Source organism: Phyllostomus hastatus, unplaced genomic scaffold (genome assembly GCF_019186645.2).
Source record: "Phyllostomus hastatus isolate PE091 unplaced genomic scaffold, TTU_PhHast_1.1 phas_contig_150, whole genome shotgun sequence".
NCBI classification, from domain to species: domain Eukaryota; kingdom Metazoa; phylum Chordata; class Mammalia; order Chiroptera; family Phyllostomidae; genus Phyllostomus; species Phyllostomus hastatus.
This window is the reverse complement of record NW_025333611.1, coordinates 33,351,922-33,368,713: the sequence shown is the minus strand read 5'-3', so window position 1 is coordinate 33,368,713 and position 16,792 is coordinate 33,351,922. Positions and strand designations below refer to the sequence as shown.

General features: G+C 58.0%; 1 protein-coding gene across 1 annotated transcript in view; it reads right to left on the bottom strand.

Annotated features, from left to right (window-relative positions):
• FSTL4 (follistatin like 4) overlaps positions 1-16,792 on the bottom strand; it is a 350,947-nt gene that overhangs the window by 165,532 nt on the left and 168,623 nt on the right. Inside the window, exon 4 of the mRNA XM_045826865.1 lies at positions 10,724-10,972. Within this exon, the coding sequence (XP_045682821.1) occupies positions 10,724-10,972 (249 nt within the window). The remainder of the gene's footprint in view (positions 1-10,723; positions 10,973-16,792) is intronic.

Below are 16,792 nucleotides of genomic sequence, written 5' to 3'. Positions count from 1 at the left end.
GTAGAAGCAAGGGCCTCTGCCATGCCATATAAAAAAAGACACTGGATTTGTTATATTTCAGTGGAAATATGAATCACTGGGTGAGCCATCAGAGTGGGAGGGAGGGAGGTGGTGGGCAGAGAGAGAGAGAGAGAGAGAATATCAGAGAATTCAGCCAGGCAGAGTGAGGCAGGTCAGAGCTCAAACAGGCACTTGCTGGACCACTGGGGGCCAGGCCTGTGGGTCACAGGTCTGCCACTCAAAGTGGGTGGGCGTGGGCTGAAAGACAGGCAGTGGGCAAGGAAACCAATGCTTCCCCAGGAAGGTGCATAAATAGAGAGGCTGGCCAGGTTACCGGCCAGGTCACCAGGTGAGCCCTTCCTTCCAGCTGCGAAGAGAAGCCACCACTCCGCCCTCCTGCTTACAGCCAGCAGGCGGCCGGAGTTCACAGCCTCTGGAGATTTTAATTACCTGCAGACAAAGTGATTTTACTGCTTGCATTTGGAGGAGCTTTTCGAAGTAGTTTCACTGCGATTACCTTCACTAATGAGTGATCAACATGCATTAACGCAGACCAGAGCACAGCCAGAAGGCAGGCAGGGCAGGGCTCCCAGGGACGGAGCCCACAGCTGGTGCGGGTGGGACTCCAGCTCCCTCATTAGCTTCAAGAGCGCTCCGGGGCCTGGACCTGGCTGTCCGTGGGCACAGGTTCACCCACCACAAGGAACCACAGGGGACTCCCAGGGCCCCAGGATGCTGCTGAGGGCTGGGTCTCGGCCCTGCCCCTGGGCTTCCCTGGCTGAGTACTCGGCCCTGCAGGCCCAGTGCGGGACGTTCGGTGTGGTCTGGGCACCGGTGTGTGTGGTGAACCTGCTCTGCGGGCTGCTCACCCACGCGGTCACTCTGGGGGTGGAGGGCGGCAGTCAGCGTCCTCTCCCTGCTCCCCTGACTTATTCCATGTAATTGGACGCAGTGGCCAGTGTTCGCCCTTTATTTACAGGGAAAAAGAGATGGCTCAAAACTTGTTGCTTCATGGTCCAAAAAAGCAGGCGGGGAGGTGGGGCAGCCACACCCTCTGCAGGGGCCGGGCTGAGGGGTGGTGGGGCTGGGGGCCAAGCAGGGGTGCCCTCCAGGCCTCTGCTCACCTCCTCACCCAGCATCCTCACACAGGCTCTCCGAGTCGCCCTCAGGCAAGCGAGAACAACCGCAGGCAGCTGGAGAACCTTGGAGGGATCCCCCACGTACAGAAGGAAACTCGAGTCCTTCCCCTCAGCCCGTTAGTCAGCAGAAAACCCTTTGAGGCAGGGACCCGAGTCGACATGTTTGAGTTCTGGCTGGTCTGACAGCTGCCGGGTTTGTCACCCAGATAATTGGATAAACTGCTTGAGCACAGACATTCAATATGCAGTGTCATTTAGCTGCCGCTACCTGAGAGCCTTGATCTTAATTGAAGCTGCAGAAGGGGAGAACCTTAGAGAAGTCCCACATCAACTCCTCCTCGCCCCAGTAATTAAACACTCGACTGCTGACCACCCTCGGAAGCCTCCCCGTGTCGGCCACGGGCTCCGGTAAACAGTTCTCAGCAGTCCGAGCCAAGGGCGCCCCTCTGCCCAGTCTCCACACAGGGCTTCCTTTAAGCAGCCTCCTGGGGAGAAGCCTCGGGGGCCGGAGCCTCCAGGTCACCTGTCCCCTGCCCCCTCTGCCCCTTTCCTTCCTCATTTCCCCTCGACACACTCCATGCCCCCTGCCCCCACTGGGAGCCCACCATACCCCCAGAGCAGGGTCCTCAGTGTGAACCTACCCCCAGCTCTGCTGGGACCTCTGATGGGGTCTCTAACTAGGGCCTGCCCCGCCCTCACTTGGGGACCATGGGGGGACTGCCTGCACCCTGTTTCGCACACGATCGTGGGTGCGTGCGTTCATCGGAGAGTGAGCAGGTCAGCTCCAGCGAGCTGGGGCAGGAAGGTGAACCACACGTGCCCGCTGGCAAGCTGGCAAGAAGCTGTAACTGAAGGGGGGCCCTCCTCTTGGTAGAAGCTCTGATAGCACCTTGGTCGGCTTGGGGCTCATGGAGGAAGTCCTCGGGCCCTGTGGGTTTATCTCGATAAAAAATGAACCCAGAGGAGCTTGGCCACAAGTGCCTGGACGGGCCTTCCCTGCCTGCCATGGCCGACCCTCACGGCTCCTAGGGTGGTGGTGAAGAGCACGGTGCCCTCACCCCCGGGTGCGCACTGTAGAGGGACAAAAAGACTATACAGCACAGTGGCTAAGAGTCTGGGCTTCTACTGACCGACAAGACCCTACGTGGATGACCTACCTTCACAACCCTCCGACTTCCTCTCTCCCCTTCCTTGCTCTGGCCTCCTTGTTGACGCCCAAACATGCCAGGCAAGCTCTCTCTCCTCAGGGTCCTTGCACCTGCTGTTCCTGCTGCTGGCATGCTCTTTCCCCAGATATGCAAATACCTCACTCCCTAACCTCCTGCCTCCTTCAGGTCTTTGCTCAGATGTCACTTCTCACATTAGAAGCTCTCACCGGCCCATCAACGCACAGGCGGATAAAAAAGCTGTGGTGCATATAGGAAATGGAATGCTCCTCGGCCATAAAAAGAGCAACAGCTTACCTCTTGCAACAGCATGGATGGACCTAGAGGGTGTTATGCTAAATGAAATACGTCAGACAGAGAAAGACAGATACCATATAATTTCACCTACATGTGGAATGTAAGGAACAAAATCAAGAAAACAAAATAGCAACACTCATAAATACGGAGAACAGACAGACGACTGGCGGGGGCGGAGCGGAAGTGGGTGACAAAGATAAAGGATTGAGAAGCACAGACGGGTAGTTAGAGAAGAGTCAGAGACGCAGACTCCAGGGAACAGAGTCGATAACACTGTAACTCGTGTGTGTGGGGTCAGGTGGGTACTCGAAATATCGGGGAGGGGGGGCACTCTGTAAAGTACATGACCGTCTAACCACTGTGCTGCGCATCTGAAACTAACCCAGAACAATACTGGATGTAAACTAGAGTTAAAAATAAAAAAAATTTAAGCAAAATAAAAAAAAAAGAGCAGCTCTCACTACTTTCCCGACTTGCTTCCTCTCCATGGCACCCGTGCCACCTCACCCACTCCATCTGTCCTCCCCTGAGACGGTGTGTGTCCCAAGGGCAGGGATCCTGTCTGCTCTGCACCCTGTGGTGTCCCCACTGCTACCCGGAATAGACCCGACTCAGAGGAGGCAGGATGTTTGTTCCATGAATATACGGAAGGGTTCAGGCAGCGGGGTACCACGGCCACAGTTATGTCTTGGCAGGCTCACTCTCAAAGCCACGTGGAGGGTGGGTGTGAAGAACTCTCTGACCAGGAGCTGGAGGACAGCTTGGGGTCACAGAGGTCATCCAGGTGAGAGAGGGTCGGGGGAATGGACGGATGTGGCGGCAGGAGAGGGAGGGAAGAGGGGCAGAGTGAAGAACTGAGGAGGAAGAAAACTTGGCAGGCTTTGCAGTAGGGGCTCAGCTATAGAGGAAGGTAGGAAGAGGCCACGTTCTCGGCGTGTGGGCGGGGGTTGCTGCCATCACCGAGACAGACATTGTGCAGGAAAGAAAAGATTCCGGGGCAAAGGGAACCTGGGGATGGTGAGTTTGTCTGGGACACACCGAATTTGAGGTGCCCGTGGGCCTTTGGGGGTGGGGCTGGGCAGGCTGTGGGAGACGGGGTGGCATGGTCGGGGGGTGAAGACACAGATGGGTCTTATCCGCACGTGAGCCCTGGCTGGGCCCGTGAGAAAGGCGGGAGTGGGGAGAGAAGCGAGCCGAGGAGGACGCATGTGTAAAAAGCTACTGTGAGTAACCGAAGTCCGACAGAGAGACGAACGCTGTATGATCCCATTTGTAGGTGCGATGTAAAAACCCAAACACAAACAGACACAGAAGCAGAGAACTAACGGTTGCCAGAGGGGTGTGGGGGTGGGGGAAAAGGTGCAGGGGCGCGAGAAGTCCAGCCTCCACACAGGAGATGAACAGGCCGCAGGGGCGCAGCGTGCAGCCCCGGGAGCGAGGTCAGTGCTGCTGCCACCACTCCGCTTGGTGACAGATGGTTCCCAGGCCTAGGGTAGCGATGGCGCCGTAAGGCACACAAATGTCAAATCACCGTGCTGTACACCTGGAACTGATGTAATACTGTATGCTAGCTGTATTTTAACAAAAACATAAATAAAAACAGAAAGCTCCTGGGGAAGGGGCGGCCTGTGAAGAGTCAGAGGAGCGAGGGCTAAACCCGGAAGCCATGGGAGGGGCTGCTGGAAGACTGGCGGCCGCCGCTGTGGGAGGGATGCGGTGAGGGCAGGCCTGGCAGGCTCCACCTGGACTGGGCATCAGGAAGGAGGCCACGATCTCGGTAGGGACAGGAGCTGGACGCAGACCCTGGTGGGCAGCGTGCAGAGGGAGCTGGGGAAGTGGAAGCAGCCAGGGCTGCTGATGCTTTGGGCACCCCGGAGAGAAGGGAAGGGCAGAGATGAATGGCACCAGGAGGGACACTGGGACGGAGCCTGCCAGCATCTAGCTGCCGAGGGGTGGAGAGGAGGAGGAGGAGGAGGAGGAGCCAGGGAAGGTCAGGAGACGCCACAGGGCCTCTGAGGCTGTGGCTTGTTCCCACAAATGGAATCAATGCAGGGTGAGGCTTTCTCAGCTCAATAGCTTATTAGCAATTTTTATTACCAAGGTGTAATTAATTCACCCCAAGTACAGCAGTTCTGTGAAGCGCACCCCGAGTGCTGAACCGATGACATTCTCCCACTTTTGCTGACACCAACACAGGGTAGGTGATTTGAAACCTAGAGGAAACACCCACGGCACACACACATTTGTTTTAAGCCGTGATTCCGGACCCTGGGAGCAGACACTGAGAGAGGGGACCCGGAGCTCCGGGGGCTGCTGTGCCTGGCTGCTCACAGCTGCTGGCACGGGTGCCGGCTGACCCTCCGGGGATGCTGCGAGTCGGCGGGTGGTCCCTGACAGTTCCCACTGGCTCTGGGGGTCTCAGGGTGTCTCTGGCTGTAGCAGCCCTACCTGATGGTCCGGAGAGTGGGGTGCCGGGGACCTGTCAATGCCACAAGGTCAGACCTGGCATCCGGGGTGTACTGGGGTCCTCAGGGCCCACACAGCCGTGGTCCCCAGGGGACACTCAATGTGAAGGCCAGGAAAGGTGCTGGGTGCGGATGGATTCCTTTGCTCGGGCTGGGAGAGCCGCGGGACCTCTGGGCAGAGTGTGGGTGGGGCAGGAGTGGAAGGGCAACTGTAAGAAGATGGAATCAGGAGAGAGGATTGGTGGGTGGAGGCCCAAGCTAAGGAGCCGAACCAGGCTGAAGGAGGGGTCCCCCAGAGGCCCTGGGGCTCTGTCCCCAGCTCTTCTGGCAGCTCTGGCTGATCCGGGAGGGATCCTGGGGGAGGGAGTGGTCTGGGGTTCCACTGTCTGGAGGCTCTGTGAGTGGGGTGGCCGAGCCAGCTTTCCAGGAGGAGCCCCCGGAGAGCAGGGAGGCCCAGCCCAGCGCCATAGGGCTCCCGAGCACCCTGCACACCAGGAAGCCTCCTGGGGAAAGCGTGAAGCCTTTCATCTGCTGTGACCACGCCGCACTGGACATACAGCCCCACAGCTGTGAGTGATTTTGAAGGGCCGGCCACAGTAGCAGAGCCTGTGACGTGGGGCAGGGACTTAGTGCTCTCTGGGCTTCGAGGTCCCTGTCTGGGAAATGACTAGCTCACCTGACACCAGGTGGCTTGAGGTCACTCTGCCTGGCCTGGCACCCTGACCTTTCTCAGCTCACCCTCGCCCACCATCTGCATCTGCCCCCAGCTGCACCTGACCTGTAGGGCTTGCGTTCTGCCTGCTGGCCCTTCCCTAGGTCTGCAGCTGCTTCCCGCCTGCACCTGGGGTGCCCTCTTGCACCCTTTGAGATGCACCTCGACTGTCTCTTCTCCAGCTCCTTCCCTAGACACCACCCCTTGCTCACACTGGGCAGACGATCCCTCCCTCAAGCTCAGTGGACAGTGTCTGAGAGCCTTTCATTCACTCCAGAAAACTCCTCTAGACCTGGGATCAGTGCTTGGTTCTCTTCTTCTTTCTCCAGCAACTTGCTGGGTGAACTTGGCTGGCTCATGACAGCTCTTTGCACAAGGCCAGGCAGCAGGAGGTGATTTAATGTGGTCACGTGGAGGTCAGATTCCAGCCACCCGTTAAATACATTTGAGGGCCCACATTCTTCTCTCACCTGGTTTGCTCCCTGGAGCATTGGCCACCCCCACCTCTTAGCGCGTGCACAGCACTGCCACACGTGGGCAGCAGTCTGTCAGCCTCTTGCATCTGTCCCTCGAATGAGCCCTAAGGTTTGCAACAACATCGCCATCCACCTGTGTGCTACTGATTCTGCTTAGAGCGTTCACTACGTGCACTGCTCCTTGAGGTGGGTCCGATTATCATTCCCATTTCACAGACGAGGCCACTGAGGCGCAGAGAGCTTGTGTGCCTCATCCAAGGAGGTGTGGTGCGACCTTGTGGTGGATGAAGCCGGTGCCCTGGAGCTTGCCTGTGTCCCCCTGTCCCACAGCCCCTCCCTGCTGGAGGGACCTCTCCCACAGAGTGAAACCCAATCCCCTGGGACTCTAGCCACCATCAGGGCTCTGTGCCAGCATCTCACGCACGCACCTTGGGAAGCTGAGTCCCCAGCTGGAGTGGTGAGCAGCTTTCCCTAGCAGGGCAGGAAGACTTGCAGGAAGTGTGGGAATGCCCTGGAGGCCTGAGGCTTAATTTACGTTCCTGAAGCAACAAGACTCAAAGTAACAACAGGGAAAAAGAAATCTCTTCCGGAGCAAAGTCCAGCTGCTCTGCTAACCTGCAACAAAAGGTTGCGTTTTTACTCACGTGTTTAGTAACACTTAACAAAAGAAGATTTGTTCGTGAGCCAATAGTATGGTTCACTTTTTGTCAAAAATGGAAGTTATTTCCTCTGATTTCATGAGCCAGGGACCCCCTTCGGAAGTGCCAGAGTGCACCGACAAGGAGCGTGCAGGACCAGGAGCCTGAGGTCTGTCTAGAACTGAACCCCTAACAGGCTCCTGTCGTCCATAATTTCATGGTTTGCTTGGAACACTGCCCAACTACGACATTGTGTCGACAGGACAATGCAGCCCTGGCAGGTGAGTGACAGCTGAAAGGCAATCTTTTCTTGAACAGCGCAGGAGACAAAGCATGATTTGAAAACCGAGTCAGAAAAATAATTTTAAAAGTGCCAACTAGTACACAAACAGGAAACCATGTCAGAAGGTAACTTAAACTCTCAGTGAAAGTTACGGAGAATTCCACCCGCTCTCTTGACATTCTCCAGTGGTATGTGACTAATTTTGCCACAAGAAAGGGACGCCGCGTCCCACATCCCTCCAAACGCCCGAGTTTTGGCAGGTGACCACGCCGGGGACTGCAGGGAGCTGGTGTCAGGGTGGCGACGGCGAGCCACAGCGACAGTTCCCAGTGCAGCTTTGATTTTCCCACAAGCTAATAATCCCTAAGTGATGCGATATTTCATTCCAAGTTCACAAGGCATCCCATTGCCATGGCAACTGCAGTGTGGTACCAGCACTTCTCTTGTAAATGGGGCTGAGATGGCTGCCTGTCTCCCCTTGCAGAGTGGCAGGCACTATGTCCCCACACGGTGCTCAGGTGGCCCCCTCCCCCTGCCCCTCCTCAGCTCACCCCACCTGCCTCTTCCAGAGGACTTCTGGAGGCAGATGAAACACCAGGGAGTAAAGGCGTAACTTCTCTTTGTAGGACCATAGAGCCATATATGATTTCAGAATTTCCATTTGCACAGGGAAAACAGGTGTCTTTAAGTTTCCTGTATCATTAACTTTCTGGAAATTTGAGACCAAAGACAAATAATCATCAAGGAGCTCAAGGTGGCATTAAACATCCCACTGCGACCTTGGTTGGCATTGCAGGAAGTTGCCCTTTACTTCCTCTTTTCTTCCAAGACAGCCCCCCTCCCCACCCCCGACCACCCTGCCCTGCCAGGGACTGGAGCTGAGACTGGGCCTGAGGCTGGGGAGGCCTCTCCAAGGGCCCAGACTCAGGTCCCAGCCCGCAGTAAGGGCGTCTCCAGGATGGCGGCAGGCTGACTCTGGGTGCCCCTGCACTCACTTTCCACCTGCCGTGAAGCCACATGGGCCCAGACTCATCCCCCCAGCCCTGCTGGGCAGAGCCCTTGCCCCTGCCCCTGGGACCCTTCACAGTCAGGCACGTCGCTGCCCAAGGCCCGAGGCCCGAGGCCACCTTGGATTAGATACATGAAGACAACAGCTGTCATTAATGCCATCGCCTCTAACGCGCCCGGCGCACGCTAGGTAGTTTCCGTGTGGCATCTCCTGTACTATTCTCCCCAGACGGCGCAGGTCCGGGCAGGAGCCCCCTCTCACAGCTGCGCAAGGCCCAAATGGGTGTAGCCATGCGCCCGAGGTCACAGCACCCGGAAGGGGCGGGGCCTGGCTGCGACCCCACAAGTCCCGTTCTGCCCTGAAAGGAAGCTTTAGGACTCACCGCCTGGGCGGGGATCCACTGACTCTGCGAAAAACTCAGCAAATTGTAAGGATTTGGTGGAAGAAGTCCAAACGGAGCGCTCGCCTGCTTGTCCGGCCCCCATCCCTCCCAGGTTTGCAGTGGCTGTTTCCCGCCCTCCCCACGCCCACCCCCACCCCCACATGAAATGAGATATGCTATTTGAATACACGACGGCGGTGGGGGGTGGGGGCTGTGCACACTCTGAGCATAAATGGAAACCATCAGAAAGATGCAATTCAGAGGATATTGGGGTCTGGAGAACGGAACATCAGCCTATAAAACTCAACTCGACCAGTAAAGCTGGGGCAACCGGTCAAGCGTCTGGAAGCTTGAGGCTGCAGTGGACTCGGCAGGCACGGGGCCAGGCAGTGCTCCCGGACCAGGGGACATTTGTCCTGGGCTCATTGCGGTCTCATTTCCATAACGTGCCTCACGATTTCTGAAGCACCTCAGCGTTAGTGTCCTGGCACAGCCACCAACATGTCCGAGACGGTTCCCATTATGGGTAAACTTGACTTCCCAGAGCCCAAGTGTAGGGTCAGTGGAGGCAGTCTGGCTTCCTCACCCAGGTGTCTGGGCAGCTAAGGGGAGCAGCGTTCCCATAGCCTTGGAGGCGTCTGATAACCAGTGTTCTCACAGCCTTGAGACTGGGTCTGATACACTGTTCCCATAACATGAAGTGGGCTTGCATGCCCAGAATTATGTTATATAATTTCTGACATCTTGCTGGCTTTGTTCCCCTCTAGTACTCAAACAGGAAGGGACTCCCTGCTGGGGGTTGATGATGAGGGACACACAAGGGGACAGGGACTACAATGGGTGCCGCGCTGGGGAGCAGGGGCCACAACATGAGACATGCCCATAGATACCCAGCTTGCAGCGTGCGTGGCTCTCCCACCCGTGAATAAAGGCATGCCAGACATCCCAACAGCTCCGTGAATATTTTTCTGTCTGCACGAATACCATGGACCCCTCTGGCCTTGAACGGTGGCAACACACCGAGTCCTCCAGGGCTCCCCGCTGCCACAGCCCATGGGCAAGGGTGGGCACGCTGCCCTTTGCGGGGCTGCAGGTGGCACAGGCCTGTGCTCCACTGCCGAGAACGCACCTGCTACACCATCCTGGGCTTGGGGCCAGGTGCAGTGACCCCTCTCGCTACCCCCGCGAGGGGGTAGTTGCAGCCACCCAGAAGCCCTTTGCTGTCACTGTTGAAGGCACCGGTAGGCTCAGTCCCAAGCCTTCTCTTCCTCTCCCTACCCCCCACCCTTATGCTACCCCTGTGGGCTCTCCCACCTGCACATCCCCATGCTCCCACCTACCCACACGTGGCTTCTGTCCTCATGTTTCTGGACTTGTTCACGTGTGGCCATTTGGTGTCAGAACTGCAGGTATTCCTGCAGGCTGTGGTGAGCACCATTCATCAGGGCCACAGCAACACGGGAATTTGCATTCTGACTCACATTTTTGGGCACCTGTGTGCCAGTGAGCAGGGGCTCAGTGCCCGGTGCTGCGCCAGGAGCTAGGTGGACTTGGGCGTGAGGAGCCACAGGCCCTGCCCCGGAGGCTTGAACCCTCCACTGGGAGCCACTACTGCGCTCCTTCCTCCTCTGACTCCACCCCAGCATCGGGCATGAACCCTTTGGCCTCATACAGGGCCTTTCTGTCTTGCTCGGGGTGTGCGTGGAGCACTGTTCCCTCAGCGACCACTCCAGACCAGAGTTTGAGATCCTGCTGAACTGCGACCCACTGCGCTGGTGCCATCTGGCCACATTCTAGTGCAGTGCATAGCATGGCCCCCTGCTGCATGCGACTGACTGTCCAGAGAGGTAAACGTAGGCCCCATCACCACCTCTGGACAGGGCTCCCTGTGTGTGTGAGAGACCTGGGTGCCTCTGCGTGCCCTGGTTCCTCCTGGACATGTGTCCCTGGATTCTGCCCTCCGAGGGCAGGTGGCCACAACAGACCCAGCGTCTCCAAAATGCCACTGCTGCCATGTTGTCAAGGCTCAGGCCTCCCTCTTCCTCCACTGCCCTTACACTTTGACCGGTATGCTCAGCACCCCCAGTCAGGGGCCAAACGGGCACTGGAAGGACCACCGCACACCCCGGTCACAGGGCCCAGAGCCGCCCTCCTACCTCTAAGGAAGCAGTCCTTGGAGTGCACGGCGGCGATCCTCCTCTGCAGCAGGCACGCGGCTCGGCGGAGCTCACAGTGGTTCTCGTAGAACCTCCCGTCGGAGCCGCACACAGGCACGTAGCGGGGTCTGCAGGCCTCCAGGCATCGGCACTCGGGCTCGCCGGTCTCCCTGCTGAGCGTGCACCTGCTCCCAAGGCGGCACAGCGTCTTCCTGCAGGAGGCTGGCGGCGCATCGAGGCTGGAAAGCCCTGCCAGGCACACAAACACGGAGGGTCAGCTCCGGGCACTCGGGTGGGGCCCTGGGCTTCCTCTGTGGCTCGTTCACATCAGGGTGAGCAGAGGCTCCATTTGCCTGTGAGCCAGAGGCTCAGGGGGCCCAAGGGAGTCCCTGCCCCTCCAACAGGCTGTGGCCACTAAGAGTGGTGTCTGCTTGTGTGGAGCTCAGTTTTTATGGCTGGCTCACACCAAACATCTTGGGCATGAGCCCTGCCTGTCTGGGGAGAAATACAGGGGGGCTACAAGGAGGGCTTTCCAAAAGACGCAGAGGGCCTGAGTCGAGGCAGCCCCCACTGCATGGCAGGGAGCATCACACACTTTGGGGAGGTGCCCTGAGGTGAGGAGGCATTTTGTGCAGGAGGTGAGGGGTGGGTGGGTAAAGGAGACTGCGAAAGCCAAGCAGGGGATTTTGGTTTGATGTGTTAGGCAATGGGATGGGTGGGGGCGGGGAGGACACTGCGGAATCTCTGGAGGACGAGCAGAGTAGGGAGAAAGTGGCATCATAAGTGTTCAGGATGGGGCGGGGAGGGCCGTCGGGGCAGGGAGGCCAGAGGTCGACCTTTTCCTTGGGGGAGAATGGAGCTCTCAGGGTGCGCACCAGCACAGTGGCACGGGCAGCCTTTCTCCACTGCCCGGTCCCTTCTAGCGCAATGCTGCCGCAGTGGGCCAGAAGCTAAGGACCAGGAAACGGCAGCTGCGGTGTTGCAGGGAGTCCGCACCCCCAACACAAGCCTGTGATGGTCTCGGCCGTGGTGCCCAGGGCGCAGATGGCAAAGTGGGCAGGGTGGACAGCAGACTGGCTTGTGCCGAAAGGGTACACGCAGTGAAAGGCCAAACGGGCAGCCACCACCACCGCCCCACTCAGCCATCGAGGGCAGAAGACTGGCAGGCAGCCGCGTGGCATTGACGGCGACAGATGGGATGTTGAGAATTATAAAGGGATAGATAGCAAAGTACAAATGATTCAAACGTGAGTGCAGATTTCACGGCCACAGAAATCTTTGCTTTTAAGTTTCAGTTAAATTTCCAAAATACTCAGCAAAACAGAATGGCCCCAGCACTCGGGAGTGAACTTTCAGCCCCAGCTCCCACCCCAGGGGAGTAAAATGTCCAAGGGAAAAAAAGAACTTTCCCTTTCTTGATTTTGGTTAAGTCTGCTTTTCATCATTATAGATTTGAAAGGAAAAGAATCAGTTATCGGTAGATTAACTGCTTGATTCAATAACTCATTTAAATCCCTCTAGCCTTGGCAAGCTAAGAACTATTGACTTGTTCTTGAATCGTAATAAACTAGAAGGTCAAAATATCTCCAAGCAGTGCGAAAGTGCAGACCCTAAGCGGGCGCGTGAACTAACAGTTCGCAGGCACCGTGGAGCCTCCGCAGCTGCCAGACGTGCTTCTTCCCGTCAAGGTCGCCAGGCCCCGCGGAGGATGACTCGGGCCTGGGAGCCCCCCAGCCCCCTGGCCCCCGCCCGAGGTGTTTATGGCTGCTTTGCCACCAGGTGCATTTGCTCCTCCCGGAAAATGGGTTACCTTGGAAAGTACACGCAGCTACTGGAAGAAACGCAGCTCTAGGAACACGCGCACTCGATCCCTTCCCTACACAAAGCACCAACCTTCCATCACCATTGGAATAAACTTCCGCGAGCGACGGGAAGGGCGCTCACTGACTGGTTCGGAAAACCACAGAGAGCCAAAGTTTCTGAGCCTCTGGCCCCTTCTCCTCCCGCTGTGCTGCCCGCCCAGACTGTGCGCTTTCCCCCTAAATCTGCTTTAACCCACCTGGGGGGCCCGTTTCCTCAGAGTACCCCTCTCTGAATCCCTCTGCCCCACAGTGTCTGCCCCACTGTCTGGCCTCAGGAGACCTCGCAGGGGCAGGGCCTTTGTCCTCACGTGTCTCCACCCGACACCCCCGCATACTCAGGTTTTCGGAAACACAACTGTTTGAAAAGCTGATCTTCACTACCATTGTCCCACCCCACCACTCAAACCCCAGGCCAGAGGCCAAGCTGGTGCAGCTGCGAGGGGGCAGCCCCCTTGCCTCCCCCCAGGGCCGGGCAGGAGGGAGCTGGAAGGATGGTGCAGGAAGGGTAGACACCTGCCCTTGGAGGTGAGCCTTCTGGGGTCAACGGGACTTGACTCTGGAGTGGCAGAGCAGGCAGGGGCTTCCGAGACCACCGATTCCAGCCCAGGCAGTCAAAGGAAAGCCACCTCACTCTGGACAAGGGGAGCACCCCGTCTCCCCGGCCCTTTCTCCTCAGAAATGCCTGCATGCCCGGGTCACAGGACATGCCTGTAAAGGGCAGAGCGGCGTGTGGCACCTCCAATGCCCACGTTTGATTAGGTGCGACCGAGGCAGCCTTTGTGTTCAGAAAAGGTGCCAACCAGGGACGTGGAAGTCGTCCAGACACTCAGGTTCTCTCTGACAGGAAGCAGCTGTCGGCAGACAATGGGGTCCTAATTATTTGCAATTAAGGTAAAAGTAGCTTTAACGCCTTGCGCCTGCCCTTTCCAGTCTGCAGACAGCAGGCCCGCCAGGAGCAGGGACGCCCTGCGCAGGGATGGTCTGGGATCCCACCCACTGCCTACTGCAGCGGACCAGCAGTGGTTCCTCATTAACAAGCCCCTTGTCACCACTCCTCCTTGTTACTAAAACAGGATGAATCTCCCACTCCTACCAGGACGCTGATTAAACAGTAATGGGAAAGGTAACCAAGTGAGACCGCCAGCAACTGCCTCTGGTATTTATGAGGACAGCCGTGATTCATGAAAAAGATAATGTGTTTAATTTGTAGTCACAAAGAAAGTTGTTTACCTGGGTTAGAAACGGATCGTCATACCAAAGAAGCTGCTTTTCAACACTAATTAAATTTACTGAACACGGTCACAAAGGGGAATTGTTACATGAAAGTGACGGCGGCGGGAGAAACAAGCCCATTTGTACCAGTCGGTGCTAAAGGCTCCTCCCGTGACTCGGGTGAGGATTCTCCAGCGAGCGTCCCAGACCTGGCATTGCCAGCTTGGCATGGGCGCAGCTGGTGGAGGGTGGCCTCGGCCAGTCAGGTCCGGTGAACCCCAGTGGTGGGACCAGAGGGAGACAGTAGGTGCTCCTCCTCCACCTGGGGCAGGGGACCTCTCCCACCGCTGACCCCACCAGAGCACAGACGGTTCTGTGACTGGCTCCTTGGCACAGAGTGAATGAGTGTGGACTGTGCCCTGAATTGGACACAACAGGAAACCTGCCAGCTTTGCACCCTGGGACTTGAATTGCCTGCAAGTGTGTTTGCTCAGCACACGGTTTCTGTCTGAGAACTCATCCTTGTCATGGCCACTGAGGAGAGCCCTGACCCTTGCTCGGCCTTGGGAGGTCCCCACCCAGGTCTCAGTCTGCAGTACTGCCTCAATCTCTTCCTGCAGTCCCTGGGGCCCCAGCAAAGGACGGGGGCCCACCCTACCAGAAAGCCACACTGGGGTGACTTCTTGGCTCTGAGGTGGCCGCCCACTCAGCAAGGCCCAGCGCAGGTCGGGAACCATGGGATGTGGACACGGAAGGCATGCCCATGGCCAAGAACCGGCCACCTCGAGCATTGACGGTCTCACTGCTGCCTGCCGTGAGCCCCCACTGGGCGAGGCAACGGTCCCAGCGTTTGCAGACAGAAGGGACTTGCGCAGGAACCCAGGGCCCACCTGTCAGCAGGCTCAGCTCAATCACAGGCTTTATTTTCCGTGCATCCCACAAACAAACCCACCAGGGAGCTGCCGCCCACATCCTGGGTCACAGCCAGGCTTTATAAAGACCTGAAGCTGAGGATGTGCCTTTAGAAGAGCAGTGTGTGTGCAGACACGTGGGGCGTGCCACCCGGGAGCTGTGGGTGATGGTCCCAGGACTCCCTCACCCTCCGAAGGCAACCCACGCTCTCGGACGCGCCCCAGGAGGCCCTGGGACAGAGTGTCTGGTCACTTCTCCTGCGTGCCTTGGACGTGGCCGCAGAGTTTGGGTTGGCGTGAGAGCCAGGTAGACCACACCCAGCAGGCCAGCCGGTGCAGTTTCCACGCCCCGTGCATGCGGGTGGTAACCACGGGGCACTTCAGCGGGCCCCTCCCGCCAGCTCTCCATCCACCCTGTCATCCAACAAATGTTTCTGGAGCGCCTCCTGTGTGCCAGACCCTATTCTCGGTGTTGGGGACACAAGCAGGTGAGGACACTGTCCTCAGGACACTCACACAGCAGTGTAGGAAGACACACAAGAGCATGAAGAGGAAGACCAGTAAATCAGACACAGGTGGGCCAGGGGGGAAATAAACAGGGGCTGAGTGGGCCGGCCCTCATCTGGGGGTGAGGGAAACCTGGGGGAAGACGTGGGATTTGACCTGAGCCCTGGAAGTGACGGTGCGGAGCCTGGGCACAGCGGAGAGCACAGCGGCCTGGGGCCCTGCAGCCCATCTGCGGAATGAGCGGCCGGCACCGGGCGAGGCCTGGCCCACAGGGCAGACCCAGGCTGCAGGGAGCTGTGGCCGCAGAGGCAAAGTCTCTGCCTCGCCCGTCTGTGCACTTGGGACAGTGGGGTGACTCTGCTTTCCTGGAAGCCTCTGTCAGCCCCAGGGAACCGAGCGTGGGCAGGAGGCCCCGTCTCTACCCCTGCTGGAAGAACACTCCCGTAGGCCAGGAAGCTCTCTGCACCGCCCAGGCTGCTCGTGGGGAGGACAGCAGCCCCCCTGGGCTTTCACCACTGGTCACCTTGGTTGGGAACCTTCACACCCTCTGGGGGCCCTGGGTGCTGGGGCTGCTCCAGGTCCACTTCTGCCCTGTAAAGACTTATTCACACTCAAGTATTAGGAAGGAAGCCTGTAGCTCCTCCCGGGGGAGGTGCGTTCCCAGCACCCAGGCAGACAGAGCAATGCTGAGAGTAGCAACCATGCGCTGAGGCGTGCCAGGGCCAGGCGCCACGCCCAGCACGCAGGTACACGTGCGAGCTCGTGGACTCTCCCTCTACAGCTCTGTGGAGCAAACACACAGGCCTCACTCTGAGGCACGTGTGTGTGCCCGTTTTACAGATTAGCACACTGGAGTCGGAAGGGACTTGCTTATGGTCAGACAGCAAGTGGGCTGTGGGTGGTAGGCTCTAGATTTGAATCAGCCGCACTCCAAATCGCTCAGACTTGGGTCGTCTGCTCAGCCGGGGACAGGGTCTCTGCCTCAAGGGACTCGTGCCAGGATGGTCCTGACATCCACGGTCTGAGCGTCTCTGATGTTAGGATGTATCCGTCCGCCATCAGCAGCCTGGCCTCTCGTGCCTCTGCCACTCACACCCCCGAGAATGGGCAGCTCACAGGCCAATGCAGCGGCTCCCCGGAGGGCTGGGGGCTCGCAGTGAGACACGAGGAAACTCTGCTTGGATCTCTGAGCACCTCAGGCCAAACCTGCGCCAGCATGCACACACACCTGGCCAGCCCGCCCTCCAGTATAATGTCTCTTGGCCCCCTCCCCTATGTGTTCCCTGAAATTGCCCAGGTGACCGCTGAGCAGATGTGATGCCCTCCCGGTGACCACAGAGCAGAGCCCTGAACAAGACGATTGTGTGCTTCATGGCAGCAGAATCTTGTCCAGCTCTGAAAGTCCTGACCAAATCCTCCAGGTCTCAAACCCTAACAGAAACATATGGTCACCCGTTGCCGGGAGATGCTGTAACCTACCATGTGCATCACTCAGCGGTCCTAGACTGCAGTTGGACAGACCGGCCTTCAGACAACCCACTAAGTCAAAGTCAGAAATGCCTGGAACATCGGGAGGG